This window comes from Vanacampus margaritifer, chromosome 20 (assembly GCF_051991255.1).
Source record: "Vanacampus margaritifer isolate UIUO_Vmar chromosome 20, RoL_Vmar_1.0, whole genome shotgun sequence".
In the NCBI taxonomy this organism is placed as follows: Eukaryota; Metazoa; Chordata; class Actinopteri; order Syngnathiformes; family Syngnathidae; genus Vanacampus; species Vanacampus margaritifer.
In genome coordinates this window covers 5,891,409-5,905,000 of record NC_135451.1, presented here as the reverse complement: position 1 = coordinate 5,905,000, position 13,592 = coordinate 5,891,409, and the positions used below count along the sequence as shown (strand labels likewise).

The following is a 13,592-nucleotide window of genomic DNA, read 5'->3' as shown; positions in this document are numbered from 1 at the left end:
ATCGTGAGTTAACTGTTGAAGTAATGCGATTAATTACGATTAATCAGAAACCATCCTGTTTTAAATAGTCCATCATGGTGGTAAATTGACAGTAAATTTGCATTATTATTAGTGCTGTCAAAGTTAAAGCATTAACTGATTAATTAATCAAAAACAATTATGGCATTAATCATGAATTCATGCAGATTAATCGCACTATTAATTTTGACCATAGATTATCCTTTAGCGTGACAGCGGATGGCTACGTTTAAGGTAGCACAGGTTGTGTTTGAGCAATAAACATAAATACATGCATTATAAGTAAAGTATTTTATAAATGTTTGCATATCACATTTACAATATTTGTTCATGTCAAAATATTGGGGTCATTTTTTTTTCCATTTTATATTATGCAAGTAATTAACTGATTAGAAAAAGAGGAGGATGAGTTTGTGCAGTGGATCAAAAATGTTGAAGATGTCCTCATAACATTAAATGTCAAACGAATTAACACCGGTGCTCAAATCTGGCGGGGAAAAAAATGTTGATAAAAAAAACTTTTTTACTAAGCGATTAATTGTGATTAATCAAAATTCAAAGATGTGATTAATCTGATTTAAAAATGTAATTGTTTGACAACTCTAATAATTATTATTTAAGACAAGATGTGAGATTGTACTGATTTTAAAATACATTTTTAGCACAGACAGAAAATATTGGTGCAGACTTCTTAATGAAGTAATCAAAAAGGACCTGGAGTTCCCTCTGAATCTTAATTCTACTTAATGCCAAGACATTTTGGCTTCCCTGTATAGTGTCATAGAGTCACAAGATTAAAACATATAGTCATAGTCAAGTCTTACCCACAAACATAGAGGCAACCGTTGTGTTTGAGCAAGATGTTGATAATTTTGTGGCTGAAAAGCAGCAGGTTGTGTTGGACATATCTTGGAGGTCCTCCTGAGACGATGGCGTCCTCTTGCTCCCTTTGGTCGTCTCTGGAGAAACAAACCTTGAGGTGGTCCAAGGTACCATTGGACACAAAGCTCTCTAGCTCTTCTCTGGAGGGAAACGAGGGAAAACAATGAGATCAACATCCTCAACTACTTTTTCTAAAGGCCACCGAAACGCATCTGCAATGTATGTAGCGTATGTGATAAAACCTTGTGAGTGTAGTAAAAATATATCAAGTAGGCACACTCACAATTACAGACACAAGTATGCATTTGTCTGCAAGCACTGTTATTGGTGAATCGGGAATGTATTGGATGCCTGTAATGTCAGGACTTATATTCCTTTTCCAAGAGCCTTGTGGCAAAATCTGGAGAGTTTTTCCATCCTCATGAGGAGAAACTAAATCTGGATATGCAGAGCAATGGCCTTGAGACACCACACACCAACACTTGCAACATCCCCTTAAGATATCCAGTGCGGATCTCCTCACCAAATATTTGCAAAGAATAAAAACAGCTGTCAAGCTCAATAGAAAAACAACCCTGATGAGCAAAAGGTCCAAGTAAAGCTGTGCCAGACAGCTAATTTATTTTGCATAACAAGAAAAGTAGAAAGGTCAAGGCGCTGTTCTAAACACATTTTTCTAATCAATCCTGCTGTTGGGTGCACCCTTGCTCCCTACTGGGTGAGGTGAGCTTGCCAACTTGTCTCCTCTGCTTCGCTATCTACACGGCCCGAGGAGGAAGATGAGCAAAAACACTCTTCAGGGAAACTATGGGTCTGAGATCATGAGTCAAGGTGTGTGCCTCAGGTAAACAAATGACTTATTTAAAACACACAATACTATAAGGAAAAGATTCATCTCTTGTGTTGTATAGTGTTAACCACAAAAAATATTGAATTCTGAACAGAAACGTTGCTTAAAGCAACACAAAGCTTTGTCTGGAAAAGCTGACAAATGTCACGCAAGTGTATGATTAGACTTGGAAGGCTGGAGGTTGCCATGGTGATACTATGTTTAGTTCCATGACAGAGGTGAGCTCAGCAGCTAGAACTTTATCTTTCTTTATCATTCTTGCTCTGTGTAGCTGTTACAGGTGAGGACTTAAGTTAGTTATGCCGCCAGTGCACTTCATTGCAATACTGCATTATTTTGTTGTAATGTTTTCTGTGCTGTGTTTAGACTCAGAATAGTGTGAGTCTGACTTAGTGTGACTGCACTAATGGCTGGCAGCAGGGAGATGATTAAAAGCCTGAGTTGTTGTTGTTTGTGCCAATTACGAATTATGTGGGGAAGAAAATTGTTTTTACCCATTTCTAATACATTTTCACATTCTTAACACTTAAACAGTTAGCATTAGTACATTGAAATGAACATCTTATTTTAGACAGTGTAGCACCAAAATGTGATTTTTTTTTTCAAAACTTGTGATGGGCTTAATAGTACCTGACAGCCGGCAAATTTCTTAATGATTGCGTGTGGTTCTAGATCAATTTGACTCCCGCAGTGAGGATGGTTTAAAAAATAATGTGCATGCAATCCTGAATTTATTAAGACAGAACACACACTCAGGTTCATAAATATTGGGTCATCGAACGATTCTCATCTTTTTGGCTCTAAAGACCAACACAATCGATTTGAAATGAAATGGTGTGCATTATTCGATCAGAGGTTGTTTATACTTCAATTTGTTGAAGAGTGTTGAATTAGCAATTAGTACATGTGTGTTCCACTTTTTAAGGGACCAAAAGTAAACAATTGACAAGACAATTGGTTACTCAGCTGTTCCATGGCCAGGTGTGTGCATGTTATTCCCTCTTTATACCATTCACAAGGAGCACATAAAAGTTCATGTCAAGTGTGCTATTTGAATTTGGAATCTGCTGCGGTCAACTCTCAATAAAATATCCAAAGAGCTATCACTATCAGTGAAGCAGGCCATCATTAAGCTGAAAAAATCTAAACAAACCTACCCCAGAAAGACAGAAAAAATATTGGGTTTGGCTAAGTCAAATGTTTGGAACATTCATAAAAAAAAACTGAATGCAAAGGTGAACACCAAAAAAGCACAAAAGACAAATGTAGTGGATGACCTAAGAATTATTTTCCTGGTCAAGAAAAAAACATTCACAACAGACGACCAGGTAAAGAAAAGAAAAACTTTTTTTTTGTGAGAGTGGAATGTCAAGCAATGGCCAAGTCAATCACCAGACTTGGATGTGAAGTAAGATCTGAAGACAGTTGCAATAAAGGTAAATGTAAAGGATTTGCAACAAAGTCATAAAAAAATCTAGTTTTACATTGAGTACAAGTGATGGTGGTATCACACAACACAGACTGATAGCTTTGGTCAACAATGATGATGTTGTTCAGAAAGGTCCACACAGTGGGCAAACACTACCTCGCTGTTTGGCGATATTGACTGAACATACAGGAAAACAAAGGGAATCAAATCACACCGCCTGTGATCTATTCTTGTGATTAAGGCCGCTAATCCATGCACACTATTAATCCTGTAGAACAACTTGATCAGTGCACCAGTGCTGAGCAAACGTTGATACTAGGCTGCTGGCCAGTTGCAGACATGAGAGCAAAATCACTAATCCACCACGCTGCTGTATATTGAGTCAGTCATTTACATATATGCTAGAATCATCAATTTCACAATGCTGCCATACACTAGGTAACTGCATCTTTAAGGGATCCAAATGAGAGAACTGTTATTCACAAAATGTGAGCCATTTTGCCACTTGCTGTCAACTGAAAAAAATATCATGGCTCGCCTGTTTTCTGAAGATGAGCCATGCTGAGCAACTGTGATGTCATTTTCAGTCCACAGCAAGTGGCAAAATGGCCGCCCCCTGAGATGGATAAAAAAGGGTGAAGTTTGCTGCTTTTTCAACTAATTTTCCACAAACACAATATTAATCAGAAAGTTGTGTTTAAACTAGTGGGGCTACATAGAGCATATTATTGCCAAGAAAATTTCTGTGTTGACTTCTCTTTCAACTACATTATTACCAGAGATTGTAATGCCACCTACCTGAACGTTCCATTTTGGATTAGTGTAACCATAATTCACAATAAAGCATTTTCCAGATGCTATTTCTAGCTGCTTGTTACTGGACCACTAAAAAAAACTGCATCCAAATCAGATCAAATTAAATCTCTGACATCATCATAACGAGTAAAATAACCGTAAAATTTAGCATCATCCCCAAAAATTAACACAAAAAATTTGCATTATGAAAGAAAGAAAAAGCTTAGGACCAAGTATAGATCCTTGAGGCACACCAGATGTGATAACAATTAATTCAGAATTAGGTAAAGAATAACATACTGTAGCAGAATATGTGATTAACAAAAGGTTAAGAAAAGTATGCAATTATACTGTATATATGCACTGGTAATATATAAAGAAACGATTATTGGAGACTCACACCAAGCTTACCTGAACAGGTAGTCTCGGTCTCTGTAGCGACACCCAAAAAACAACCAGGTCTCACCAAACACGGCATCCGGATTCTGCTGCCTCTCCTTTTCTCTGAAAGTCAAATAGGGACTGTTATCAGTCAATCTTCATTCACACAGAGAGAAGCAGATGGACGAGTGAGAATCCATTCTAGCAGCAGAGGTTAAAGAAGACTGGTGACACAGTTAAGCAACATCTGCAGTGACAGCAATTGACTTATGCACAGAAACGACTGCTGCAAGGACGTATGTGTATAACTAAAGAGGGATACATTCCATCATTATAAACATGGGGGAGAACATTAAATATTATACTGTGTTTGTCTAACACTGATTGAGTGCACACAAAGAGCAACTTTCCATGAATTCTACTTGAGGCTGTGGAGTTTAGAAAATATGTTTTAGCGGGTGAAAGCAAAAGAGCAACAACCCCCTCCCCCATCCCACACCTGGTGGAGAGTGCTAACTATCTCCCGGATTTTAAAAAAAGAATAATGTTGACCGCCTCAACCTTTCATGATGCCATCAGTCAGCAGAATCTCAAAAGCATTATCTGTTCCTGCCATCTGCAAAGAGAGAGGTGACCGGAGAGAGCGGCCCTCAATGGCGGCCGAAAGTAGAAAACATACCAAAGACATCCTGACCATGGCCTATTTTTGTCACTGTGAGACCTGCACGACAACATTTTGCCAAACTTTAAAGCAAATTTTTTAATTAAAAAACAATCATGTCACAAAATAATAATAATTTTTTAATCAAAAACAATCATGTCACAAAATAATAATAATAAAAAAAATCTGTTCCCAAAATAGTAGGTGTCCAATTACTGTTTTTTTTCAGTGTCACAGCGAAGTGTTTGGTTAGAAACAAAATACAAACAAGAACACGGCACTGTAATTAGAGTAGTACATAATAAATGCAAAGTAAAACTTCATGATGACAACGTTGATCATTTAGGACAATACTGAGATTCATATCAAGTTCAAAATCAAAAAGTAATTTGACAGGTGTAATGCTTATACTATATTGTACCCCTAATGTTTACCACTCCAACAGCAAAAAGAAAATACTATTTAATCACATTCATTTAGTCACAGTACAAAGAAAGTGTTGCCGTCTTAATGTGCGGCTAAACTGGATACTATAGCTTAAATCTCATATCATTCTCGCCACTCCGCTGGCCCAGGGCGGCGGCCATCTTGGCCAATTGATTAGGTACGCCAAGGACTCTCTCCCTCTCGCCCACCCGGGTCGGCGGCCATCTTGGCCATTTGACTATTACTAAAATTACTACAACTACAAGTACTACTAATACTACTACTTACTACTACTACTACAAGTACTTGCTATTACTATACTACTACTACTATTGGTACAAGTACTACATGCGTCTTTCCACCTTGCAAGAGTCAGCAGTCCCATTCAAAATTACCGCGGGAATTTTTCTAGTTTTTTATTACTATGCTTATCAATATCAAAAAACAAATTTAAAGTGGAACCCAACTTAAAACTTGTCTTGACCATAATATTTTCTGTGCAGCCCCACTAGTCTAAACACGGCATTCTGATTAATATTGAGGTTGTGGAATATGAATTAGGCAGCAAAATCCACCCGTTTTTATCCATCTCAAGGGACGGCCATTTTGCCACTTGCTGTCAGCTGAAAAGACGTCACAGTTGCTCAGGGCTCAGGTAATGACCGATCCCGGCTCAGCTTGTGAACATCACATGACCGAACTCAGAAAACAGGTGAGCCGTGAATGGTCATTATTTGAGCCCTGAGCAACTGTGATGTAATTTTCAGTCAACAGCAAATGGCAAAATGGCCGCCTCTTAATATGGATAAAATATGGATTTTGCTGATTAATTCATATTCCGCAAACACAATAAAAATCAGAGGGCCGTGTTTAGACCAGGGGAGCTGCAACGAAAATATTATTGTAAAGAAAATTTGGGACTTGACTTCCACTTTAATTATTTATGCACATTTCTAATACTCTTATTTATTTTATTTTCCTGACCCCATTTTCAATTACTGAAGCAACATGACTATTGGCTCGCACATCATTTTTGCCATAAATTTAAAGGTTGTACACTGAATTAACTTGATTAGGGAGCATTTTAAACCATTACTTTTTTTCAATCAAAAATACTGTATTAGTTTTGTTCTGCTTTGCGAAACTAACACCCCCCTCTTCCCATGGGCCATTATTATTACCCCATTGTGTTTGTGTACATTACAATAATGTTAAATCACTTGACTTAACATGCAAAGTCAAAAAAGTTAATAGGGGAAGGGAATAAAGCGAATAAGTGACGACACTCGCCCTGAGCACGTTCTCTCCACTGTACTCTCGGTGACAAAAGACAGAAATCAGGCACACAAACAGCTTTTTTCCTCGAGGCCATTTGGAAGTCTTCAACATAAACAAATAAAGTACACTATTGTGTGATACTGTATACTATATTGTAATTCATGTGCAATTTCCAGCCGTAATATCATGGTTCAAGATCATGTACAGCTAATTATGTTTAAACAATAGCCACAAAAATGTCTTTATTTCACGAAAAAAAGGTGTATTGCCACAATCTCCTAGCTCTCTCTTTCAATTATAAGCATCAAAATAAGTCATCAATAGCAAAACAATTCAATTGAGCTCGTTATATCAACTCTTTTGGGAAATGCTTGTTATCCTTGGGCGTCCTTTACAATTCACCAAGAATGAATCATCCGCTGTGTGTGTGTGTGTGTGTGTGCTAGAATTAAGCAGCTAACTCCTAAATGGTCTGCTGCACAATGAATATAAATGAATGTGATAATTTAGTAAACCATTTAGGGTGTTTGGAAGTTTGAATGAGTGAGAACCACGTGAAGCAATATTTTTTTTGTTAAATACAGTATGTCACCTCAATTCTTAATCAGATGAAGAAGCTCTCACTTGTGTGCAGCTTCACAATCACATTATGACTTATTACACTTCTGGGTGCACGTGTCAAACATACAAAATATAATTTCAAGCAATGATAACAAACTGCACATTATATACATTGCGCACAAACTTCTATTTTTAAGTCCACTGTCACCGGACTGCTTGGAAGGACAAAAAAAGAAAGCATTTAGGAACAGTAAACAAACAAGATTGCTTTTACATTTAGTGAAGGATTCAGGTGAGCGCATTTCTCCCCTGACAGCATGATGAAATGTGCAAAGAGGAGACAGGCAAGAAAAGCGAAGAGGAGCTGTCTATCAAGCTTGCCAGAGTTGGAAACAAAGTACGTTGGAAGCAGAATCTCTCCCTCTTAGGTTCGCTGTCATGTAATGAGAGACCTCAAAATATAACTTCCACCACAATATTGATTTAAATAAACTTCATTGTTACTGAATACTCTATCGCAGTGGTACTCAAACATGTACAACCTAAATTATTAAAGATAGATATTAGATTAGATATTATTTATAATTTTGTCACAGTCAGTTTCATCTCTGAGCATTTTTCACTTGTTGGTAACTGTTTTGTCTAGGGGTGTTAATTATTATTATTTTTAATAGTAATTAATCGCATGACTTCAATAGTTAACTCACGATTAATCGCAAATTTTACATCTGTTCTAAATGTAGAATAAATGTAAAGCAAAAACATTTTTTCAGTTTTTTTCATACTCTTAACATAAGTGGAAAAAATGTTAAACTAATAAAAATATGTCTGCATCTTTTAGTCATTGATCCAGTAATTTCATAATAATTTATAAAAATGGAGTTAAAATTAAAAAGATGCACTGTACTGTAAAAAAAAACGAGTGTGATATTGATCTGTGTTGGTAATATTTCTGCCACTAGATGGCATTATTGCATTTGTAAAACGGTGGTGACAGCTCAGTGCATTTTTCTTTTTAAATTAAGAGCTAACTAATCTAATCTATTCTCGGGTGAAATTCTACACAATTTTAAAATTGTAAAATACAACTTGACCTCAGTCTCCACAAATATATGCATTATTATTAAATGTATTACTGCTAAATTTTGACGTGGATGTGTCTGCTGCGTTGCAACTGGAATTAAGTTAAGTAATAGCGCGGCAAAAAAATTTGTGGCGTTAAAGGAACTTTAAATTAACTCAAAATTAACACACTAATTTTGACACCCCTAGTTTTGTAAAAATTTCTTCCATTCAAAATGTAGCAAAAAGGAAATTTCAGCAGAACGATAACCAAATAATGTAAAAAATAAATAAAAGATGGGAAGTCTTTCATTTTGATCTGGAAACAAAGCCGTCTAGCTGTAATTCCAATTCCTTCCATTTTGCATCCTGGGCAAGATTGTTCTGATCCGCAAACAGCCTCAAGTAAACTCATTTTAGTGTGCTCGTCTCCACTCACCGCCTGCCCTAAAGGGATCAATACCAATATGAAAAAACCTGGGTTCCATTCTGAACAGGCCACACCGGCGCCTTTCCCTGAATACAAATTATATCATTGCATCTGGCCATCTTAACAGCATGCAACACGATCCCAAGAGGAGAGCAGCAACTGGAGCGCTCCATTTGGTCGGTACCCGAAGCGCGCCATTTAGAGAGGGAGGACAGAAGGTTAGGACTCGGTAAACATCCCAATTATCTTGTACGGTACATTTCATTAGGTCACTGATGGGTTAGTGGTTCAATCGCAACCTTGCTTCCATTCGCATTCAGTGACAGTGTAAATGTTTCTGTCTTTATGTGTGCCGTGTAATTGACTGACACGCATTTTAAGATGTATAGTAGTCGTATGGGTAAAATAAAGAATCATTTCTTTTTTCTTTTTTTTTTTTCATGCCATGACAGAACCTCCAAACTTTCTAAAGTCTAGTTTCTAACGCCGGTCATGTATTGAGCAGAAAAAAATGATGCATAGAGGAGTTAGACAGCAAACTACCCAGAGTTTGAAGTAAACATTGTACGCACACAAATGGAGTAAATTCCAAAATCACAATTCTTGTCAATAAATTGATTGCTCATCACTCACTGGCCAGAATCTAAAGAGATTCAATACAAGAGTATCAGAGCAAGACAAATACAAAATCCATTAATTGATACGAATGTACAACGTAAATCAATCAAAGAAGTTTTGCATAGTTCTCTGCTAACAAACAGAAGGAAACAGCAGAAAATCAGAAATGTAAAAACTGAATATTGTTATCATATATTATAGCATAAAAGCAAAGATTTCAACATTTAATCATTTCTCTCTTGTACAGTATTGGATTGTCCAATACAGGCTTTAGCTGGTTGTCATCCTTGTCAGATTTAGCCTCTGGCATCAATTTTCTCTTTAACATCGTAAAGGATATGACAGGTGACAGCTCAGTGTTATATTTATTTCACTGCCGTCACTGCTGTGAGCAGGAAAAAAAAACAAGCAGACATCACATGATTCTGCATAGAATCTTGTGCAGAGATCAATGCCAGACAACTTGTTTAAAAAAATTAATTCGGTACCACCTAGTGACTCTGTGACCTTTAAGAGAGGCTTCTTCCAGGAGCAATCTGAATTCAAAGATTTATTTTTACAAACAAGCATCGATTAGCATTAAAAGTAGAGATGGAGGGTCTCAGCATGATTGTGTACAGCAAACAGGTTGCTTTTCAGGCCCAGGGGCAGATACGCGCCCCTGTTGACAAACTGGTGATTGTTATCTCGGGGTAGACGTCAATCGGCCAGGTCGTGTTTGGAACGACACTGCTTCACTCCAGGACAGGTTTACACAACCCACCTGCGCTCCATGCAGACAACAGCATGAGATGCAGAAGAGGAGGTGGGAAAGTCTGATCATACAGGAGGCATGATGGATTCTGTACATGGGAGTTTAAGCTCCAACGGTGAAGGAAAACAAAACGTAGAGTAACCACAACAAAAGCACAGTGAGGAAACTTTGATTAGGGGTTCTAGCCTCTGTATTTAAGTGAAAAAATCCTGAAATAATAATTTGAATATTGCACTCTAACAAATGGATTTGCATAAGTAAAATGTTAAAATGCTAATTTTGATATTTCAAATTGTTTTGCAATGTTGATATATTATGTTTTGTTCCTCTAAACCAGGGGTGTCAAACTCATTTTAACTCAGGGGCCACATGGAGGGAAATATATTACTAAGTGGGCTGGATCGATAAAATCATGGTATATAACTTTAAAACAATTGCCGTCAATTATACGCAGATTTTTGCTATTTGCGGGCAAGCCTAAAATTGCAGGACTCAATTGTAAATACTGTATATTGTTCCAAAAAATAACACAAATGCAATGGAATGCGACAACACTTTGCCCATATGAGTTCCGGGCATGTTATATCTACCTGTTTTGCATATATATTGTTCCCAAAATGCATTGTGTGGCACATTAATGTAATTATAAAGACGTTAATCCTTGTCATATGCGTTTGTGTTACCAGTAGTTGAATGTGTGTCGTATTTAGCATGTTTATGTTTGATTTATGTTGGTCTGTTTTCTTCTTCTTTTTTTCAACAAACCGGAATTTATGGTCATGTGTAAAATTATGACATCCAGGGCAATTTCATGTAAAAGTTGCATTGCTCATCTGAGGATTGCTTGTGGAATTAATTAAAAATGTATGTTTTGATTGTGGCTGGCTGATGAATTAGTGACACATTACTCTTTTTTTTTTTTTTTAACAAAATCTCGCAGACCGGATCAGGCCTGCAAAGGGTTTAATCCGGCCCATGAGACACCCCTGCTCTAAACCACTTAGTTCATGAATAAGAGGTGGCTCCAAAATATTAACATAATACAGTTTGATAGTTAGGTTTATCTGTAAGGATGGGCAAGTATCAATACCAAGTATCATATCGGGCCGATATCCAGCCTTATTTCAAAGTATTGGCACTCGCCACAGGCCCCTCTTGTGGGCGCTTTACAGTAAAGAACTAGAAAACTGGAAATTAGAAGAATAGAAAATTGCCATTAATGTCATGCATTCAAGGAAAAATGCTATATTGTGTGATATATAGGTCTTCTTTAAAATTGTCTGTCATTTTTTACTTGGGCGGGGAGCGGGTATATATCAAAACCATAAGTGGTATTGGTACTTAGTATCGGTATCGGTGACTCCTGAAAAAGAGTTGAGGTCACGTACTGGTATCTGGGGGGAAAAAAGTGACATTGAATATCCCTAATTATGTGGAATTAAATCAATCAATACTTTTATTACTTATCATCATTATCATAATTATCATTATTGTTATTATTATTATTATCATCATCATTATCATCATTATTATTATTATCATCCATCCAACCATCCGTTTTCTTAACCGCTTATTCCTCACAAGGGTTTCGGGGGTGCTGGAGCCTATTCCCAGCTGGCTGTAGGCAGGGTACACCCTGAACTGGATGCCAGCCAATCGTAAGGCACACACAGACGAATAACCAATCACACCTAGGGCCAATTTAGAGTGTTCAATTAACCTGCCATGCATGTCTTTGGAATGTGGGAGGAAACCAGATTATTATTATTAGTATTATTATATTAGATAGCAAGTCATCAGGAAAACAAACACAAGTTTAAAGTAGAAAATACTACAATTCCAATAGTGCATTAATTCAATATTGACTGGTGGGTAGTGGCTGGCAAAGTTAGAATGCCAATACAATTTGCATTTCAACTTCAGTGCCAGCTGCTGGACTTAAGGTGTGCAAGTAAGTCTATTTCCAGCATGATTTTTGAGTCAGTAGACTCATTTTTTATTTCTAGGTCGACAGCGGGGTGCAAAAAAAAAAAGATTGACGGCTCCCATGGTCATACGAATGTCAAATGAATTTCTGGCGTGTCAGAAGTTTGCTCACCCCAACAGTGATGATCTCTTACAGTTGAAGCTGAGTCATGACTGGATTTGAAATCTCAGAGTCATTTTCATCTCACAGTTCGTGGTGTACTACGGACTGTAGTCATGTTACAAAAGGAACTACGTGACAACTTGTGCCTGTTACTATTTCTGGGATTTAAAACCAACATTTTAAATTGTGTATGCCAGGTTTTACTGAATGTGAAGTCATGAGGACATAATCATATTTCTCAACAAGAAATTGATGGTATTCAAAAAGCTGCCTTGCACATTTGAATTTAAAGACATTTAGCTATGAATTTTAGGCTCTACTCTACAGCCTGTCCAGATTGTCGTCTTGATTTTTTTTTCTTTAAGCAGGATTTCTTTTTTTAGCTTGTTGTATTTTTAGAACCGAAAAAATCAGTGCACAACTTGACATCGTAAAAAATTGTTTTAAAATACGACTCAATTTTACAATCATTTATCAAGTACCGTAAATGTCTTTAAATGTCCATCCATCAAAGTGACATGTCAGATAGACGGATTTAACTACAGTCACTGCCAACACACCCCACCCTCCAAAACAGGACAGCTATCCAGGTGGGTTAGAGACAATTGGAGCTGACTGGGGCACCACCTCATCTGCACAAAGTCACCCGTGACTTAAACGTGTCAGTCACACTAAAAAGGTTTGCGCTGCTTCCTGACAAGTCCAGTGAGGGACAGGCTCGGTTCAATGCGCAGCCATCAGCTCGGGTAAGGGAAGCTTCACACAGTCACATTAACTCTTTATGACAGGTCATCTTGCAATCGTGGCCTCGCCATCATTTCAGAACATCCCCAAATTTTGGAGGGTTACATCCAAATTGTCCTGACATCTATAATTAGACTTTAAATTAGAAAACCTGCAAGCAACAGCTCGTAAAAAAAACATCCTCACATCAGCATTTGCTTACAACGATTTACTCCATGACTATCATGATTATATTAAAATCAATATGCATCCATGTGCTTCCGTAAGTCCTGGCTGCTCATTACACACCAACTCATGCACAATATGTGTGAATGTGTACATTGTAAGGGATCTCATTTACTTCTAATGAGACGACTAAAACAATTGCTGGGTTGACTCAGCGTTTATATTTATTATGCCTCATGAGATGGAATAACGTCAACAGTTATGAAGCTTGAGGAGACGCACATTCAACTGTCAGAGCAGATTAGTTGGAAATGTGCAGTGATTAGTGTTGTCACAAGTCAGGTTTCAATCCAATTGTTTCAAATTTTTAAAGCAAATGTACTGAAAATGCACAAAACGGACATGCGACTTATGCCCGTTTCCATCTGTTCTTCTTTTGCGAATATTGA

General features: G+C 37.3%; 1 protein-coding gene across 2 annotated transcripts in view; it reads right to left on the bottom strand.

The window, feature by feature from the left end:
• The window catches only part of mtrr (5-methyltetrahydrofolate-homocysteine methyltransferase reductase), a 32,052-nt gene that overhangs the window by 4,204 nt on the left and 14,256 nt on the right, over nucleotides 1-13,592 (bottom strand). Inside the window, exons 13-14 of one of the 2 annotated variants that reach the window (XM_077555016.1) lie at nucleotides 4,386-4,478; nucleotides 843-1,040 (exon numbers count right to left, since the gene is read on the bottom strand). In XM_077555016.1, the coding sequence (XP_077411142.1) occupies nucleotides 843-1,040; nucleotides 4,386-4,478 (291 nt within the window). Of the gene's footprint in view, nucleotides 1-842; nucleotides 1,041-4,385; nucleotides 4,479-9,977; nucleotides 10,155-13,592 lie in introns of those variants that run through there. The other variant, XM_077555017.1, reaches the window with a different exon arrangement.